This window comes from Rhinopithecus bieti, unplaced genomic scaffold (genome assembly GCF_001698545.2).
Source record: "Rhinopithecus bieti isolate Rb0 unplaced genomic scaffold, ASM169854v2 scaffold_54331, whole genome shotgun sequence".
NCBI lineage: Eukaryota > Metazoa > Chordata > Mammalia > Primates > Cercopithecidae > Rhinopithecus > Rhinopithecus bieti.
The window spans coordinates 945567-965505 of NW_016821659.1; the positions used below are offsets into that span (position 1 = coordinate 945567).

The following is a 19939-nucleotide window of genomic DNA, read 5'->3' on the forward strand; positions in this document are numbered from 1 at the left end:
AAAAAAAAAAAAAAAAAACACCGGGAAAATCCTCTAGCAGCCCAGGAGGCCTCTGCTTCTGGAGGAGCATGAGAGAAGTGGCACAAGTTGAGTATCCCTTACCCAAAATGCATGGTATCAGAAGTGTTTTGGATTTCAGATATTTTTGGGAATCTGGAATATTTGCATTGTACCAGTTTAGCATTCGTAATATAAAAATCCAAAACCCAGAACGCTCCAGTCAGCATTTCCTTTCAGGGTCATGTTGGCACTCAGAAAGTTTCAGATTTTGGAGTGTTTTTGATTTCAGATTTTTGGATTAAGAATACTCAACCTGTTCTTGTAAACCCATTGAAATGGGTAAAGTTGTGGGAAGAAGCACATTATTCTGAGCTTTCGGGTTTACCGGGTGCTTGCGTGAAGTGGTGGGAGAAACCGTCCACTCTACCCCAATTCTCTCTACCTCAGATCTTCTTCCAGAATTTTCATGAGGTTCCTGCAAAGTTCTTTGATGAGACCATCTTAATTCAGGTGAGGAGCCAAACTGGTCCCCAGCAAGGTGTGTTTCTTGTCCCACTTCAATACCGGGAAGCGCTGCAGCTCCAGCCCCCACCCTCAGAGCCAGGGGCACTCCAGATTGTCTTCCTCACCCACCCCCCAACTTCCTTCACCCGCTGGCACCCAGATTATTCATTCATTTACTCATTCATTCAACAAACGTTGTGGACTGCCAACTGCCCGGCCCTGAACTGGGTGCCAAGGTGAACAAGGCAGCCCCTTCCCATGTGCCAGGATTCTCAGGCCACCAAAGGCCCCTCCGAGTAGAACACTCCATTCCCTAACCAAAGGAAGCCCAGTAACAATGGTGAACATGTGGTGATCAGATGCCTGCCATGTGCCCAGCACAGGGCTAAGGAGAACAAAGAGGCCTCTTCCTTTGAAGAATTTACATGTTCTTGGGAACAAAGGCACAGAAGAAACAGCCAGGAGAGCATGTGATGGATAACGCTGAGTGCAACACCTTGCTTTATGTTGACTTGGGGCCAGGAAATTGACCTCTCTGATCAATTTCCTCATCAGTAAAATGGAATTAAAAATGTGAACCTCGGCTGGGTGCGGTGGCTCAAGCCTGTAATCCCAGCACTTTGGGAGGCCGAAACGGGCGGATCACCAGGTCAGGAGATCAAGACCATCCTGGCTAACATGGTGAAACCCCGTCTCTACTAAAAAATAGAAAAAAAACTAGCCGGGCGAGGTGGCGGACGCCTGTAGTCCCAGCTACTCGGGAGGCTGAGGCAGGAGAATGGCGTAAACCCGGGAGGTGGAGCTTGCAGTGAGCTGAGATCCGGCCACAGCACTCCAGCCTGGGTGACAGAGCGAGACTCCGTCTCAAAAAAAAAAAAAAAAGTGAACCTCACAGGGTTCCTCTGGGAGTGAAATGAGAGCACCCATGTGCAAGCATCAGCCCCATTAGGAAGCATTCAGCACGTCAGGAGGATCCCGGACGTGCCTTTGCTATTCCTCTTACAGGGGCTGAGGGAAATTGGGATTGTGAATAATTAAAATATTTCTGGGAACTCCCTTGCAGGTGGTGAACTCCTCAGCAATGAGATACAAAGCAGAGATCGGGAGATTTCAAGTGAGTACTGTACATGGGAGGAGGTTCGGTGAAACAGTTATAGCAGAGACCCACGCTGGGCTGCATGCCCAAGTCTAGGGAAAAGGACTGGGATTTTCATCGGCCGGGCGCGGTGGCTCACGCCTGTAATCCCAGCACTTTGGGATGCCGAGGCAGGCAGATCATGAGGTCAGGAGATCGAGACCATCCTGGCTAACTCGGTGAAACCCCGTCTCTACTAAAAATACAAAAAATTAGCCAGGCTTGGTGGTGGACGCCTGTAGTCCCAGCTACTTGGGAGGCTGAGGCAGGAGAATGGCGTGAACCTGGGAGGTGGAGCTTGCAGTGAGCCGAGATCGTGCCACTGTACTCCAGCCTGGGCGACAGAGCGAGACTCCGTCTCAAAAAAAAAAAAAAGATCCACACTTGTATCCACCTACCAACTGGGTGACTTAACACAAGTTATTCTGAGCCTCTACTTCCTCATCTGTAAAAGGGGATAATAACATACTTAATCTGGAGGATGATTGTGAGGATTAAAGTATATATAATATTTATAAAGCTCGGGACATCATGTGGATTTCTGCACAGCCATGATACTGTGGACACAGTTCAAATCTCTGCCTCCAGGAGGTAGAAGCAGAGGATCCAAAAGGTCAGCTTACATGTTAGGGAAACTCAGAGAAAGATTGCTGCCTTTCAGGACAGAGTGAAAAGATGTGATTTGGAAAGAGGCTGAGAGATTAGGAGAGTTCGCAGTCATGATGGGCTAAACTAAGATTCTCCAAATCCAAAAAGATCAGGAAAAGGTAGGTTGCTAGGTTAAATACAGGATGCCCGGTTACATTTAATCTTAGATAAACAAAAAAATACATTTTAGATATAAGTATATCCCAAATATTACATGGCTTCTCACCAAATATTGCAGGGACATATGTGTATTAACCAAGTAGTCATTGTTTATCTGAAATTTTAATTTAAGTGGGTCTCTTCTCTTTTTATTTCCTAAATCTACAATGTTAGGAAAAGGGACCACCCTTGGAAGAAAACATAGAGAGGGATTCTAGAAATGTTAGATGGTAGGAGGTGAAAAATGTGCTCTTGACAAAGGCCACTGCGTGATTTCTAGACAGTGACCAATGACATAAACTGACTAAGTTATAGAGGTCAGAGAAAACCTGAGTTTAACCGACCTTCTTTTTTTTTCCCTTTGAGACGTGGTCTTGCTTTGTCACCCAGGCTGGAGTGCAGTGGTGCGATTACGGCTCACTGCAACCTCGAACTCCCAGGCTCAAGCAGTCCTCCCACCTCAGCCTCCCGGGTAGCTAGGACTACAGGTGTGCACCACCACACCTGGCTAATTAAAAAAATTTTTTGTAACGAATGGGTCTCACTATGTTACCCAGCCTAGTCTAGAACTCCTAGATTCAAGTCATCCTCCCACTTCAGCCTCCTGAAGTGCTGGGATTACAGGCATGTGCCCACTACACCCAGCCGAGCTTATTTTTTTATTTCTTTTATTTTGGTATCATGAACTCCCATATCCTCATCACTCATCTTCATCAATTCACAGTCAGTTGTGTTTTACCTACACCTAGCCCCTTCCCCTTCACCACTGAATTATTTTGAATCAAACCTCAAGCATCATATCATTTTATCTTTCTACATTTCAGTATGTATTGCGAAAACATAAGGATTTTATTTTATTTTTTATTTTTTTATTTTTTTTATTTTTTATTTTTANCCAGGCTCAAGCAGTCCTCCCACCTCAGCCTCCCGGGTAGCTAGGACTACAGGTGTGCACCACCACACCTGGCTAATTAAAAAAATTTTTTGTAACGAATGGGTCTCACTATGTTACCCAGCCTAGTCTAGAACTCCTAGATTCAAGTCATCCTCCCACTTCAGCCTCCTGAAGTGCTGGGATTACAGGCATGTGCCCACTACACCCAGCCGAGCTTATTTTTTTATTTCTTTTTATTTTGGTATCATGAACTCCCATATCCTCATCACTCATCTTCATCAATTCACAGTCAGTTGTGTTTTACCTACACCTAGCCCCCTTCCCCTTCACCACTGAATTATTTTGAATCAAACCTCAAGCATCATATCATTTTATCTTTCTACATTTCAGTATGTATTGCGAAAACATAAGGATTTTATTTTATTTTTTATTTTTTTATTTTTTTTATTTTTTATTTTATTTATTTTTTTTTTTTTGAGACGGAGTCTCGCTCTGATGCCCAGGCTGGAGGGCAGTGGCCGGATCTCAGCTCACTGCAAGCTCCGCCTCCCGGGTTCACGCCATTCTCCTGCCTCAGCCTCCAGAGTAGCTGGGACTACAGGCGCCCGCCACCTCGCCCGGCTAGTTTTTTGTATTTTTTAGTAGAGACGGGGTTTCGCCGTGTTAGCCAGGATGGTCTCGATCTCCTGACCTCGTGATCCGCCCGTCTCGGCCTCCCAAAGTGCTGGGATTGGATTTTATTAAGCATAACCACATACAATTATCACATCTAAAAACCTTTATAATTCCTAGGTAGCATTAAATACCTAGTCGGTGTTCAAATTCCCCTAATTGTTTTACATATTCCTTTTACAGTTTGTTCAAATCAAGATTCCAGGCTGGGCACAGTGGCTTACACCTGTAATCCTAGCACTTTGGGAGGCCAATGCAGGCAGATCACCTGAGGTCAGGAGTTCAAGACCAGCCTGGCCAACATGGCCATCTCTACTAAAAATACAGAAATTAGCTGGGCATGGTGGCACATGCTTGTAATCCCAGCTACTCATGAGGCTGAGGCAGGTGAATCATTTGAACCCAGGAGGTAGAGGTTGCAGTAAGCCAAGATTTGGCCACTGCACTCCACTCTGAGCGACAGAGAGAGACTCTGTCTCATAAAAACAAAAACAAAGAACAAATCAGGATTCCAAACCAGGTCCATTCATTGCAAGTGGTTAATATGCATTTTAGTTTCCTTTTACTCTGTTGGTCCTCTCTGTTCCCCACACTTCCTCTTCTTTTTTTTAATTTGCAACTTATTTGTTAAAGAAACTGGGCAGTTGGACCTGTAGCGTTTTCTCTGGTCTGGGTTTTGCTGATTTCATCTTCAGGGGATCATTTTGCATTCCCCCACCCCACTTCCCTATCTAGAGTTTAGATCAGTCTGAACCAATTAGTTGGCAAAGGGACTTTAACAGAAGGCACAGAATGTCTGCTGGTCTCTCATTGTATGTTGTTAACAGCTAATGATGATCACCGCCTGGATCTGTTGCTTCATTAGAAGTGACTGAGTTTTTATTCTGTTTTTTAATTTTTTCATTTTTATATATATATGCATATATATATAGAGAGAGAGAGAGAGGGCGCGAGCAAGAGAGAGACAGAGTCTTGCTCTGTTACCCAGGCTAGAGAGCTGTGGCGCGATCTTGGCTCACTGCATCCTCTGCCTCCCGGGTTCAAGCGATTCTCCTGCCGAAGCCCCCCCAGGATAGCTGGAACCACAGGCATGCACCACCACGCCCAGCAAATTTTTGTATTTTTAGTAGAGGTGGGGTTTCACATATTGACTAGGCTGGTCTCAAACTCCTGGCTTCAAGTGATCCGCCCGCCTCTGCCTCCCAAAGTGCTGGGATTACAGGCATGAGCCACCGTGCCTTGCCCTGTTTTTTTTTATATTATGGATCTACTGAAGTGTCATTGACATACAATGAATTGTACATATTTAAAATGTATAATTTGATATATTAAAAATATGTGCACACCCAGGAAAAAAAATCATCACAATTAAGATAATGAATATACTCATCACATCTGTCACCTCCAAAAGTTGCCTAATGCGCCTTGGGAATCACTCCGTCTCGTTCCCATCCCACCCCCTTGCATTCCCAGACAACCACTGATCTGCTTTCTGTTATTATGCGAACGTTTCTTTCCTAGCGTTCACATTAATAGATAAGTATTTCCTTTAGTTCTTATCAATAGAATCATACATTCTCTACCCTTTTGTGTCTGCTTTCTTTCCCTCAGCATTGCTATTCTGAGATTCATCCATGTTGTTGCATTTGTCAGTAGTGCATTCCTTTTTACTGCTGGGTAATAGTCCAGCATATGGATGTACCCCAGTTTAATTACCCATTCCCTTGTGAATGGACATTTAGATTGTTTCCAGTCTGAGGCTGCTATAATGGGGCTGTGTAAACATTTGTGTACAAATCTGAGTGTAGACATAAGCTTTAATTTCTCTTGGGAAAATATGTAGAAGCAGAATGACTAAATCATACGGTAGGTATATGTGGTACATGTTTAACTTTTTTTTTTTTTGGAGTTGGAGTCTTGCCCTGTCACCCAGGCTGGAGTAATGGCTTGATCTCAGCTCACTGCAACCTCCTCCTCCCGAGTTCAAATGATTTTCCTGCCTCAGCCTTCTAAGTAGCTGGGATTACAGGCACCCGCCACTACGTGTGGCTAATTTTTTTTTTTTAGTAGAGACTGTTGACCAGGCTGGTCTTGAACTCCTGACCTTGTGATCCACCTGCCTTGGCCTCCCAAAGTGCTGGGATTACAGGTGAGAGCCACTGCACCCAGTCAACTTTTTTTTTTTTTGAGACAGAGTCTCACTCTGTCACCAAGGTTGGAGTGCAGTGGTGCAATCTCAGCTCACTGCAGCCTCCGCCTCCCAGGTTCAAGCGATTCTTCTGCCTCAACCTCCCGAGTAGCTGGGATTACAGGTGCATGCCACCATGCCTGGCTAATTTTTGTATTAGCCTGCCTCGGCCTCCCAAAGTGCTGGGATTACAGGTATGAGCCACTGCACCCAGAAGTGTATGTTTAACTTTTTAAGGAAAATTTCTAAAAGTTTTTTTCCAAAATTCCAAACAGGTTTTGCCACTGTACATGCCCACCAGCAGTGTATTAGAGTTCCAGTTGCCCCACATTCTCCGCAATACTTGATCTAGTCCATCTTTTCTATTTTAGCCATTCTAATGGTGTGTGGTAGTATTTCGCTGTGATTTTAATTTAAACCTTCCTGATGACTAATGATGTTGAACATCTTTTCATGTGCTTGTCATCTGTGTATCTTCTTTGGTGAAGTGTTTGTTCAAACCTTTAGCTTGTTTTCCTTGGATTGTTTGTTTTCTAACTATTGATATATGATTTGCAAATATTTTCTTCCAGAGTATGACAGCCCATTCATTTTCTTTCTTTTTTTTTTCGAGACGGAGTCTCGCTCTGTCACCCGGGCTGGAGTGCAGTGGCACAATCCCGGCTCACTGCAAGCTCCGCCTCCCAGGTTCATGCCATTCTCCTGCCTCAGCCTCCCGAGTAGCTGGGACTACAGGCACCCGCCACCACGCCCGGCTATTTTTTTGTAGTTTTAGTAGAGATGGGGTTTCACCATGTTAGCTGGGATGGTCTCGATCTCCTGACTTCGTGATCCACCCACCTCGGCCTCCCAAAGTGCTGGGATTAGAGGCGTGAGCCACCGCGCCCGGCCAACAGCCTGTTCATTTTCTTAACGGTGTCTTTCAAAAGCAAAACTTTTCCTTTTGATGAAGTCCAATTTATCAAGCTTTTCTTTGATGGGTTGTGCCGTGTTGCTGTATCTAAGAACACATTATGGGTGGCCATAATGTTCCACAGCAGCTTGTCCCACATATGTCACCTTCCATCCCGAACCACATTCCTCAAACCTCTGTGTCAGAAACTATCTCCAAGGGGAAAGAGAAAACTCACAGTTTCTTTATCAACTCATACCTCTTACCTTAACCATCTTCTTCCCCAGGAGCAGTGAGCCGTTCCCTGACCCAGGAGTAGGGTAGAGTCGGGCTGTGTTGGCCGAGAGGGTGGCACAGCGCAGTGTTGAGGGCATTTTTCACGCAGGCTTTCTCACTGACTGGTTGTAAGACTTTGGGCACCTCTCTCAAACTCAGTGTCTTCCTCTGCAGGGTAGAGGTGATAATGGGCCTACCTCCCAGGCTGCTGTAAAGATGAAAGGAGTTAGAGCAGAGAACATGCTGAAGCCCCAACAGCTAGGAGTGGGGTCAGGTTAGTTGATATTACAAATCTTGGCTGCAGGCTCTAACTAATTCTCACCCCACTCTTGTCTTTTCAGACAGATATTGGGTTTATCTACCATTCTCCAGGTAGGTAACACTTATGGCAAATATGTATGTCTTCTGAGAAAAATCAGGCCAGGGGTCAGAATACCTTAAAATCCCCATATGTCCCACACATGGGTGGAGGGAAGTATTAGAGGTTATAAATTATTTTCTGTATTTGGTAATATTTTACTGTACATTGTGGTATTTTATTTTACCTTATTTTTAAATTTTATTTTATTTTTTGAGATGGAGTCTCGCTCTGTCACCCAGGCTGGAGTGCAGCGGCTTGATCTCGGCTCACTGCAACCTCTGCCTACTGGGTTCAAGTGATTCTCCTGCTTCAGCCTCCCAAGTAGCTGGGATTACAGGCATGCGCCACCATACCCAGCTAATTTTTTATTTTTAGTAGAGGTGGGGTTTCACCATGTTGGCCAGGCTGATCTGAACTCTTGACCTCAGGTGATCCACCCACCTCAGCCTCCCAAAGTGCTGGGATTACAGGCGTGAGCCACCACGCCTGGCCTGTTTTACTTTATAATAGTAGCATCGGGGCTCATGCCTGTAATCCCAGCACTGTGGGAGGCCGAGGCGGGCGGATCACAAGGTCAGGAGATCGAGACCATCCTGGCTAACACGGTGAAACCCTGTCTCTTCTAAAAAATACAAAAAACTAGCCGGGCGAGGTGGCGGGCGCCTGTAGTCCCAGCTACTCGGGAGGCTGAGGCAGGAGAATGGCGTAAACCCGGGAGGTGGAGCTTGCAGTGAGCTGAGATCCGGCCACTGCACTCCAGCCTGGGCGACAGAGCGAGACTCTGTCTCAAAAAACAAACAAACAAACAAACAAACAATCAAACAAAAAAATAGTAGCGTCTTTCTCCGAAAAACTCAGGGCGTCCCTTTCAGTCAAGTGCTGGCCTTTTATTACCATCCTGGGTTAGATTTCTTTTTTTTTTTTTTTTAGACGGAGTCTCACTCTGTCTCCCAGGCTGGAGTGCAGTGGCCGGATCTCAGTTCACTGCAAGCTCCGCCTCCCGGGTTTACGCCATTCTCCTGCCTCAGCCTCCCGAGTAGCTGGGACTACAGGTGCCGCCACCTCGCCTGGCTAGTTTTTTGTTTTTTTTAGTAGAGACGGGGTTTCACCGTGTTAGCCAGGATGGTCTCGATCTCCTGACCTCGTGATCCACCCGTCTCGGCCTCCCAAAGTGCTGGGATTACAGGCTTGAGCCACCGCGCCCGGCCGATCTCTATTTTTTGAGGCCGGTGTTGGGAGATTAAAGTTTGAGTGGAAGTTCCCACCGTACCTGGCTATAGCACACACCAGGCTGAGGAAAATGCTTGGCTCCAGACCAGGCCACAGTGAGAACAGTAGGTTCCCAAGGCATAAACAGGGGTCCCTGTGTCCTAGAGGCAACAGCTGGCAGCCTTGTGAGCATGCTGTCATTGCTTCATGGTACACGTGACTCCCCTTTTCTTCTGCCACTGGATAGAAAACAGGATGCCTGAGACGTATTTCCACCTTCCCCTCCTCCTAAAGCAAAGGCTGGTTTCAGGCGAGAGGGAAGGAGGCTACAGGCAGATCTCCCATGGTCCCTCTGCCTCTCCAGGTCACACACTCCTAAGGAAGTGGCTAGGCCTCTGCCAACCAAATAACCCCGGCAGTGGTGTGACAGGCTACCTGAAAGTCACCATCTGTGCCCTCGGTGTGGGAGACCAGGCCCTGGTGAGCTGCCCCTAATGCCCCAGGAACCTATCTTATCCTGGCTGCCTCCTGGGGGCACCCCTGGGCCTCACGCTGGGCGTTGACCATCAGATCTCTCCTTTGTCCGCCGCGTCGCTGCAGGGTTGTCCCGTCCCCCTGCACCAAGTGGGAGGTTGGGGTCCTTGCCTGTGACCTCCACATGACCTTGACTATATCAGCTCTCTGGTCCCTCCAGATAGATCAAAAGCTGCTGTATGGGGCCGATGACACCGATATTCAGATCTTCAAGTCAGCGGTAGTCCCGATCAACATGGCTTACTTACAGTTCTTCATCTACTGCGCAGAGGACCTTCACCTCAGTGAGAGTCCGGGTGCAGGGGAGGGAGCAGCCCTGAGGTTCCCTACATGGTGGTACCCTGGATCCTCATGGAGTTTCCTCATTCCTTTTGATACTAAACTACGGTTTGGGGTAGGGGGACAGGGTGAGACTGGAATGCCCCGAGACGTGTCCTGTGGAAGTGCCATGGACACCCTTTCAAACGGGCCTCACGTCCCTGGCCTATGACGGCCAGATGCAGACTCAAGGCTCCCTATGTCCCCCCACCCCATGCCATTGTGTGGAAGAACAAGGGGCGCGGTGGTCATTGGAGACAGGTCTGCCCAGGGGGCACCCCTCTCAATTATAAGGGAGGGTTTTCAGTTGTTCTGTCTCCACTCTATTCCCTCCCCCTGAAAAAATATGCTGCTGGCTCAGATGTCTTTTAACTTCTTGTTCACAGAGAAACAGCAGTCAGTGAATCTTCAGTTGGAGGTGGAACTGATTGGGGAAAAGGTAAGTGGAGAAATGTTCTGAGACCTAGAGAGACTGGCACCTAGAGAAAGTAGTGTGGAGAGGAGGGTGGCCCAGTGGGCAAGGCCACAGGAGTCATCTCCCAGTCACCCACTGAGAGAAGCACGCACCCCTGCACCTGGAACTCTGTGCAGGTGGAGGCCATGTCTTATTCTCTGCATGCCAGATGCCCCCCGAAAACCAAATACACGTGGGAGAATGAGTGCATGAGTGAAACATGCCAGTGAATGAACAACATTGAAACTGTCACCATTCCTCAGTTTCTTCATGTGTAAACGAAGGTTCTGGGCAAGAGAGTTGCTGAAATTCCGTGAACCTCTATGAATATGGAATAGCATTTTCCAAAGTGTGCTGTTGGGTGTCATGGGTGAAAAACAGTCCTGTGTTCAAATTCGGAGAATGCTAGGTTAAAGGTAAATAGATTTGTTTCCGTATTTGCCAAGCAGAATTTCTACCACATTCTATTTGTTGCAAGCAAGTCGTTAAATCCAGCCCACACATAAGCAGAGAGAAAATAATGTCTATCTTTTGAAGAGAGGAGTACCAAAGAAATTGTGGACATAGTTAAAAACACCATACTGAGTGTGTCCCAGTGAGTGGTTGGGTACCTCCAAAGCTAGGTGAAACGTTCTCAGGTGGTAAGTGACATACAGTTTTCAAAAATTTTGATACTTCTGCGTTCGTCTTGTGTACCTTAAAAGGTTTAATAAGGCCAAGTAACACTTGGTTTCACAGATACCACTGCTTAAAAATGAAGTCAGTTGATGGTTTTGAAAGAGGCATGCGGCTACCATTAGCTATGTTTTTACCCATTTTCTTTTGGAATCTTAGAATTTATCTGGCAAAATCTATGTGTGTACACTCATATGGTAAGGTTAGTAGCCCTATAGCTATGTAAAAATGAGGTCTATTGAAAGCTGACTCAAGAAAAAATATGAGGAATCTGAATCTGGTAAACACTTCGGATAAGTACACAAAGGACTGGTGCTGTTGCTGCTGAGAAGTTGTGCAGGTGTCTGGAGAGCAGGGATGAGCCTGAGCACCTCTGTATGCAGACAGTGTCCACAGGGGTGCTGGACAGGAAGAGCTGGAAGGTGAGGCCAGTGGAGGGAGGAGGGGCAGGCTGGCACCAACACTGCTTTGGCACATTCCAGCTCAGGACGCACATGCAGACGCAAACCGACAACCCGATATGGAACCAGATCCTGACCTTCCGGATTCAGGTATGGCTCCTCCATCATCCCCACTCTTCTCCTACATCCCCTAATGTAGAAGGGAAGTTTGGATGGTTGTGTGGGGGTGAAGACAAGAGGGTGGGGGCCAAGAAGCATGGCAAGGGGGACTCTGCCTGATAGGGAGCATGAGGAAGCCCAGGACATATTATGGAAAACTTTACCTTTTACAGCTTTACTGAGTTATCATTGACATACCTATGTCAATGGTATGTATGACTTGTAGATATTTATTTGTTTGTTTGTTTATTTTTTTGAGACAGAGTCTTGCTCTGTTGCCCAGACTGGAGTGCAGTGGCTGGATCTCAGCTCACTGCAAGCTCCGCCTCCTGGGTTCACGCCATTCTCCTGTCTCAACCTCCCGAGTAGCTGGGACCACAGGCGCCTGCCACCTCTCCTGGCTAATTTTTTGTATTTTTAGTAGAGACGGGGTTTCACCGTGTTAGCCAGGATGGTCTCGATCTCCTGACCTCGTGATCCGCCCGTCTCAGCCTCCCAAAGTGCTGGGATTACAGGCTTGAGCCACCGCACCTGGCCAGACTTGTAGATATTTAAAAGGTACAATTTGGCCGGGCATGGTGGCTCACACCTGTAATCCTAGCACTTTGGGAGGCTGAGGTGGGCAGCTCACTTGAGCTCTGGAGTTTGAGACCAGCCTGGCCAACAGAGGCGAAACCCGACTCTACTAAAAAGATGAAAATTAGTCGGGCGTGGTGACATGCGCCTGTAGTTCCAGCTACTCGGGAGGGTGAGGCAGGAGAATTGCTTGAACCTGGGAGGTGGAAGTTGCAGTGAGCTGAGCCGAGGTGGTATCACCTACTTATCTGAGCAAACACCAGCTCAGTAGGTGGTAACAGCCTGTAGCCCAAGCCGAGCCACTGCATTCCAGCCTGTGCAACAGGCGGAGACTCAGTCTCAGAAAAATATAAAAGAAGAAAGAAAGAAGGAAGTAGAAAGAAAGAAAGAATGAGTAGCTGGGACTACAGGTACCTACCACCAAGCCTGGCTAATTTTCATACTTTTAGAAGAAAGAAATAGAGAGAGAGAGAGAGAGAGAGAGAAAGAGAAAGAGAAGGAAGGAAGGAAGGAAGAAAGGAAGGAAGGAAGGAAGGAAGGAAGGAAGGAAGGAAGGAAGGAAGGAAGGAAGGAAAAAGAGAAGGAAAGGGAAGGGAAGGAAGGAAAAGAGAAAGAGAAAGAAAGGGAGGGAGGGAAGGAATGAAGGAAGGAAGGAAATGTACAATTTGATACATTTAAAAATATGTACACATCCAGGAAACCCACCATTACAATCAACATGATGAATATATCTATCACCTCCAAAAGTTGCCTCATGCCCCTTGGGAATCCCTCCCTGTGATTCCCGTTCCACCCCCTCCCATCCCCAGGCAACCACCAATCTGCTTTCTGTTACTACGTATTAGCTTGCATTTCCTAGTGTTTCATAGAAATGGAATCGTTCAGAAAGTATGCTTATTTGTTTGACTTCTTTCTTTCTTTTTTTTTTTTTTTTTTTTTTGAGACGGAGTCTCGCTCGGCCGCCCAGGCTGGAGTGCTGTGGCTGGATCTCAGCTCACTGCAAGCTCCGCCTCCCGGGTTCACGCCATTCTCCTGCCTCAGCCTCCCGAGTAGCTGGGACTACAGGCGCCCACCACCTCGCCCGGCTAATTTTTTTGTATTTTTTAGTAGAGACGGGGTTTCACCGTGTTAGCCAGGATGGTCTCCATCTCCTGACCTCGTGATCCGCCCGTCTCGGCCTCCCAAAGTGCTGGGATTACAGGCTTGAGCCACCGCACCCGGCCTGACTTCTTTCACTCAGCATAATTATTCTGAATTTAATTCATGCTGTTGCTGTGTATCCGTGGTTCATTCTTTTTGTTGCTGAGTAATATTCTATTGTATGGATGTACCACAGTTTGCTTATCCCTTTCCTTGTTTATGAACGTTTCCAGTTTGCGGCTGTTACAGTGAAGCTGTAAACACTTGTGTACAACCCTTAGCATAGACATATGCTTTCATTTCTCTTAGGTAAATATGTAGATGCAGAATGACTAGATTCTGGTAGATATATTAAGCAATGAGTGGGTCATACAACTGAACTTTCCAGAGAACTTAAATGTGCCCTTTCACCCACGTATAAAAACAAAACAAATCCCTTTAAAGACCCATTTTAAATGATAATACACATGTTCTTATCTTCTCAGCAACTTGCCCTGAATATAATTAGAGCTTTTTGTTGATGGCCTAGAGCCATTTTGGGAACATAGTTATTATCCTGGGCTATCTGCAGTACTGGGCTACTTGTTCCTACACTAAATGGCTCCGAGACGCTTTCTTTGTGGGGTTCTGTAGTCTGATTTTGATCGCCTTTCAATCTGTCTCATCACCTATCAGCTGTTGTGGATGACAGTTCTCTTGAAGGTGGAGCCTTACTGGCCTTTTGACTCTAAGTCAGGCTTCTAAGAGCTGTATGTAAAATAAGCACACAGTTCTGAGAGATAACTTGAGCTCTCTCACAAGTGCAGGCACACAGAAATTTGTGTGACATGGATTTGGCAACCCAGAGAGTGTTTTGGTTCCTCCTATGTTGTGAAATACAAAATTAGCTAATGAGCCCTCCTTCTCCCTCCTGTGAGCTCCCCTCCTTGATGCTTCTAGTAGTTACCCAGTCTGCCTTCTTGTGAGTCATCATTTTCAACCATTCCTCATAATCCCTGCCTCCTTGGATGATTTTATAGACTCTGAAAGTAGGAAGACATTTCAGAGGAGGCCTAGTCCATCCGCCATCCTTGCCAAGCTCCCTCCCACCTTTTCCGGCCTGTGGTGAGGGCACAGGGCTGGGATCCTCAGATGCTCTGTGGCTGTTCAGAGCCTTGGGAAATCCTGTTTTTTCATCTTCTGTGTTCATCTTTTTTTTTTTTTTTTTCTGAGACAGAGTTTCACTCTTGTCACCCAGGCTGGAGTGCAATGGTGCGATCTTGGCTCACTGCAATCTCCGCCTCCTGGGTTCAAGCTATGAGAGGCTGGGACTACAGGTGCCTACCACCAAGCCTGGCTAATTTTCATACTTTTAGTAGAGACGTGGTTTCACCATGTTGGCCAGGCTGGTCTCGAACACCTGACCTCAGGTGATCCGCCCGCCTTGGCCTCCCACAGTGCTGGGATTACAGGTGTGAGCCACCATGCCTGGCCATTGTCATCTTCTTACAGGCTCAGAACCAATGGCACAGGCCAGGCCCTCCCTCATCCTTGAGAGAGGCCGAGGCCTTCCAACATTTCAAGATGTCCAAACACCCACTGGAACCTCATCCATTTTCCCCAGAACACAGTCTCCAGGGTGGGGCCCTTTGGATACTGGCCTGATTGTCTCTAGCCCTTTAGAAATGCAGCAGGCAGGTGTGAACCTCACTCTGAAGAGGCAGAACAGCCAACCACACAGATGGTAGCATCTGAGGCCAGGTGGTCGGAGGGGGAGCAGAGCCCGGGGCATGGCAGAAAACTGGCCTGTGCAATGGTCAGTCCGAGGGCCCCAGGGCAGAAGGGGAGGCAGCACACTAGATGATGAACTGAGAAGCGGGAGGAGAATTATTAGCACAATTCATGGAAAGGTGGTTCGGCCATAAATCTGAACTTGGAGGATTCTTAACTTTGGAAGACCTGGATGCCTTCTGGTGCCCACCTCTCCCCTTCCAACGTCCTTCTTTACCCTGGGCAATTTCCTCCTTTCTTACTAACTAGCTGCTCACCCAGAAAGCCCTTTCCTCTTCTCCTTGGCCTCTTAGCTGTCAGGACCCGAAGAGAATTGGATGAAGAAAATGGAAAGTTGGGAGGTTCCCAGCCGCACCCCAAGAACTGCTGTAAGGAGAAGAGGCCCCAGCGGAGAGGACTGAGGATTTGGGGTCACGCTCTGGCCTCAACCCCGCAGCTCTATTTTACACATGGATATATGGATTTTTTTTTCTTTTATTTATTTTTCTTTTTTTCTTTCTTTCTTTTTTTTGAGACAGAGTCTTGCTCTGTTGCCCAGGCAGGACTACAGCGACGCAATCTCAGCTCACTGCAACCTCTGCCTCCCGGGTACAAGCAATTCTTGTGCCTCAGCCTCCCGAGTAGCTGGGACTACATGCATGAGCCACCATGCCCAGCTAATTTTTTGTATTTTTGATAGAGATGGGGTCTCACTATGTTGCCCAGGCTGGTCTTGAACTCCTGGCCTCAAGCAATCCTCCCACTTCAGCCTCCCAAGTGCTGGGATGACAGGCGTGAACCACTGCATCTGGCCTCTTTTCTTTCTTTTTAAAAATAATTAAGGAAACCATATTGTAGAGTGAAGATAGGACACAGAAGCTTGGGTTGGAATCCTGACTCCACCCCTTACTACGTGACCTTGAGCAAGTCTCTCTGCCTCTCTAGGCCTCATTCCCCATCTCTTTATAGGGACAATCACAGCCCCCACAGGGTTACAGCAGAGTGGTGAGGGGCTCTGAGGCTTTGGCGACTGCATGTAGCATGAGAACTTCAGGAACTTAACCTCTCTGATCTCAGCTTTCCCATGTGAAAATGGGAATAATAATAGCACCTGGTTCAAGAGGTTTTTAGGAGAGCCCACTGAGCTGGTCTATGGAATTTGTTTAGCACAAGCCAGGGGTAACAGAAACCTCCTAAAGAGGCAGCTATTATTATTTATTCTTTTTTTTTTTTTTTTTTTTTTTTTTTTTTTTTTTTTTTGAGACGGAGTTTCGCTCTTGCTGCCTAGGCTGGAGTGCAATGGTGCCATCTTGGCTCACTGCAACCTCCGCCTCCTGGGTTCAAGCGATTCTTCTGCCTCAGCCTCCCGACTAGCTGAGATTACAGGCATGCGTCACCATGCCCAGCTGATTTTGTATTTTTAGTAGAGATGGGATTTCTCCATGTTGACCAGGTTGGTCTCGAACTCCTGACCTCAGGTGATCTGCCCACCTTAGCCTCCCAAAGTGCTGAGATTACAGGCATGCGCCACCATGCCCAGCTAATTTTGTATTTTTAGTAGAGACAGGGTTTCTCCATGTTGACCAGGCTGGTCTCAAACTCCTGACCTCAGGTGATCCACCCATCTTGGCCTCCCAAAGTGTTGGGATTACAGTCTTGCGCCACCGTGCCTGGCTTATTTATTCTTTGAGGAGACAGATATACCACTGTTTAAAAAGTTGATGGCTAGACATGATGAAGACATTCTAGGCACACGGCGTCTCCATGAGATGGTTTGGTGAATGTGCATTCAGACTGAAAGGGGTTGTGAGAGGACAGTAATATCTACCAGCCCACGGTCAGGGCAGACTCAGCTATCGGAGGGCCTGAAGCTTATGCAATTAGGGAACTTTTATTTTTTTCTTTTTTGAAACAAGGTCTCGTTTGGTCACTCAGGTTGGAGTACAGTGGCACGATCATGGTTCACTGTAGCCTCAACCTCATGGGCTCAAGCAATCCTCCCACCTCAGCCTCCTGAGTAGCTGGGACTATAGGTGAGTGCCACCACACCCAGCTAATTTTTGTATTTTTTGTAGGGAGAGGATTTCATCAAGTTGCCCAGGCTACTCAAGTGATCCGCCCACTTCAGCCCCCTAAAGTGCTGGAATTACAGGTGTGAGCCAGCATGCCTGGCCAGAGGGCCATTTTAAAAACACAAATACAAAACGATCATATGGCAAGTTCCAGGCCCCTCCCAGGACCCTGCAAGGGGCCCATTCAAATGGGAGGCCCAGCTGGGTGAGGTGGCTCACACCTATAATCTCAACATTTTGAGAGCCTGACGCAGGAGGATTGCTTTTGCCCAGTAGTTCGAGACCAGCTTGGGCAACATAGTAAGGCACCTGTCTCTACAAAAAAAAAAAAATTGTTTTTAATTACCTAGCTTTGGCGGCAACTGCCTGTAGTTCCAGCTACTCAAGAGGCTGAGGCGGGAGGATCTCTTGAGCCTGAGAGGTGTAGGCTGCAGTGAGCTATGATCATGCCACTGCACTCCATTCTGGGTGACAGAGGAGGACCCTGTCTCAAAACAAAACAAACTCCCAGAAAACAAATAAGAGGCCCTAAAGCCAAAGCTCCATTAGCTTGGTTGGAAATCCAGCTTTTCTGTGATTAAGTGGCTCGCTGGTAACTGAGCCAGGAGTTGGTCCCAGACCCGCGACTCCTTACCTGTTCTTAAAATCTCCACGAGGACCAGACCATCCGAATGTGTACCCACCACTCCTCTCTCCTTCCCCCGACAGCTACCCTGCCTCTCTAGCTACATCAAGTTCAGAGTCTTGGACTGGTGAGCAACCTGGTGGAGGGTGAAGCACACAGGGAAGGAGGAAATGAGTGCTGGGCCAGGGGCTCAGCCTGAGGAGTGTTTCTCTCCAGCCACAGGAAGGACTGCTCGGATGAGATTGGGACTGCCAGCCTGTCCCTCAACCAGATCTCGTCCACCGGAGAAGAGATCGAAGGCAAGCAAAGTCTCGAGCCCACTTCCCACACCCCTCGTCCTGTGCCCGACCCTTCTCACTCTCTCTCCTTCCAGGAGTGTACTCTGGCTTCCTGCCCTGCTTTGGCCCCAGCTTCCTGACTCTGCATGGGGGTAAAAAGGCCCCTTTCAGGATCCAGGAAGAAGGCGCTGTAAGCTTGTCACATCAGCTCTAGGGGACAGCGGAGGTAGAGCTGCCCCCAGTAAAGCACTAGGACCTGGGACGTGCCCGGAGCCCTGGCCCTGGTTTCTGTCCCTCGGGGTCTTGGGGAGAACGTGAAGCCTGTCCATGAGCAGCCACATGCATGTGGGACAGGCGTGGGGGCACGAGAAAGAAGCAGGTGGAAGCTCTGGGCTTTCCCTGACGAAGGGGCTTTGAGAGGAGCCCAGGGTAAGATTTTCAGCAGGCGGGAGGGCGCGCAGGACAGAGGACACAGCACAGGCAAGTGTGAGGAAGCACGAGGTTATTGAGGAATGGCGGTAAATGCCAGGAACCCAACTCAGACTGTCTTAAACCCAGGGAAAAACAAGATTCCTGTCTGCCCGGATCCACTGTGGATCCCAGTTTCTGACTGTGCAAAAAGGCCCTGGGAAGGAATGAGGCAGGGAAGGATGCTGAGGAAGAACCACAGGCACTGGCCCTCAAGGCCACTGGGAGGCCCTCCTCCTTTCCCCACCCCACCCTGCCTCATTCCCTCCTCCCGCAGTCAGGCCTCCGGGCTGGGAACCTCACCACACCACCTCCAGCAAGGAAGGCCGGGCAAGCGTTGTAATTGGCATCCTTAGGTCTTGTGTGCTCCCCTTGGATCCCTGCGGCCAAGGAGGCAGGGCGGGCTCTGATTGGCCAGGCGGGGAGCGCAGACTCAGTGATCCCAGTTCCCACCCAGCCTGAGGCATTGTGGGAACACAGTTCCCACCCAGCCTGAGGCATTGTGGGAACACAGTTCCCACCCAGCCTGAGGCATTGTGGGAACACAGTTCCCACCCAGCCTGAGGCATTGTGGGAACACAGTTCCCACCCAGCCTGAGGCATTGTGGGAACACAGTTCCCACCCAGCCTGAGGCATTGTGGGAACACAGTTCCCACCCAGCCTGAGGCATTGTGGGAACACAGTTCCCACCCAGCCTGAGGCATTGTGGGAACACAGTTCCCACCCAGCCTGAGGCATTGTGGGAACACAGTTCCCACCCAGCCTGAGGCATTGTGGGAACACAGTTCCCACCCAGCCTGAGGCATTGTGGGAACACAGTTCCCACCCAGCCTGAGGCATTGTGGGAACACAGTTCCCACCCAGCCTGAGGCATTGTGGGAACACAGTTCCCACCCAGCCTGAGGCATTGTGGGAACACAGTTCCCACCCAGCCTGAGGCATTGTGGGAACACAGTTCCCACCCAGCCTGAGGCATTGTGGGAACACAGTTCCCACCCAGCCTGAGGCATTGTGGGAACACGGGCCCCCATGGGGCAGGCAGGTTCCCAGGATGCAGAAGAGGGCTCAGTGCCCAGAGGTTTCCTGGCGTGGAGGTGTCTGGAATTATCTGGGATTGTGGTTGGAGGAAGCCCCGGGCAGGCAGTGACTGGACAACCTTGTCTTTGCCTCAGGGGTTTGAAAGGAGATTGGCCTGTTCTTTTTCTCTCACCCCTATTCTCCCTTTTCTCTGGCTTGCCCTAGCGTATTCCCGACTCTGTTAGGGATGGTTTAGCTTATCGAGGCCGAGTCTATCTGGAGTTAATCACCCAAATCAAGTCCTGTCAAGACTCCACGATAAAGGATCTCTCCCATGAAGTGACCAGGATAGAGGTAACTGCGGGAAACAGGTAACCCAGGGAAAAACACGAGCCCTGTCTGCCCCAGATCTACTGTGGATCCCAGTTTCTGACCGTGCAAAGAGGCCCTGGCCACTGGCTGTTGAGTGTGTAAGGATGCTTGACCAATCAGCCTGATAATTTACTAAACCCCTGCTAGTGGCTTCATGCTGC

At 48.3% G+C, this 19939-nt stretch overlaps 1 protein-coding gene across 1 annotated transcript in view; it reads left to right on the forward strand.

The window, feature by feature from the left end:
• Positions 1 to 19939, forward strand: part of FER1L5 (fer-1 like family member 5) — a 68424-nt gene that overhangs the window by 9911 nt on the left and 38574 nt on the right. Inside the window, exons 7-17 of the mRNA XM_017860467.1 lie at positions 208 to 510; positions 1568 to 1618; positions 7711 to 7741; positions 9304 to 9419; positions 9634 to 9757; positions 10178 to 10230; positions 11403 to 11471; positions 17726 to 17769; positions 17859 to 17941; positions 18016 to 18110; positions 19632 to 19760. Of these exons, the coding sequence (XP_017715956.1) occupies positions 208 to 510; positions 1568 to 1618; positions 7711 to 7741; positions 9304 to 9419; positions 9634 to 9757; positions 10178 to 10230; positions 11403 to 11471; positions 17726 to 17769; positions 17859 to 17941; positions 18016 to 18110; positions 19632 to 19760 (1098 nt within the window). The remainder of the gene's footprint in view (positions 1 to 207; positions 511 to 1567; positions 1619 to 7710; positions 7742 to 9303; positions 9420 to 9633; positions 9758 to 10177; positions 10231 to 11402; positions 11472 to 17725; positions 17770 to 17858; positions 17942 to 18015; positions 18111 to 19631; positions 19761 to 19939) is intronic.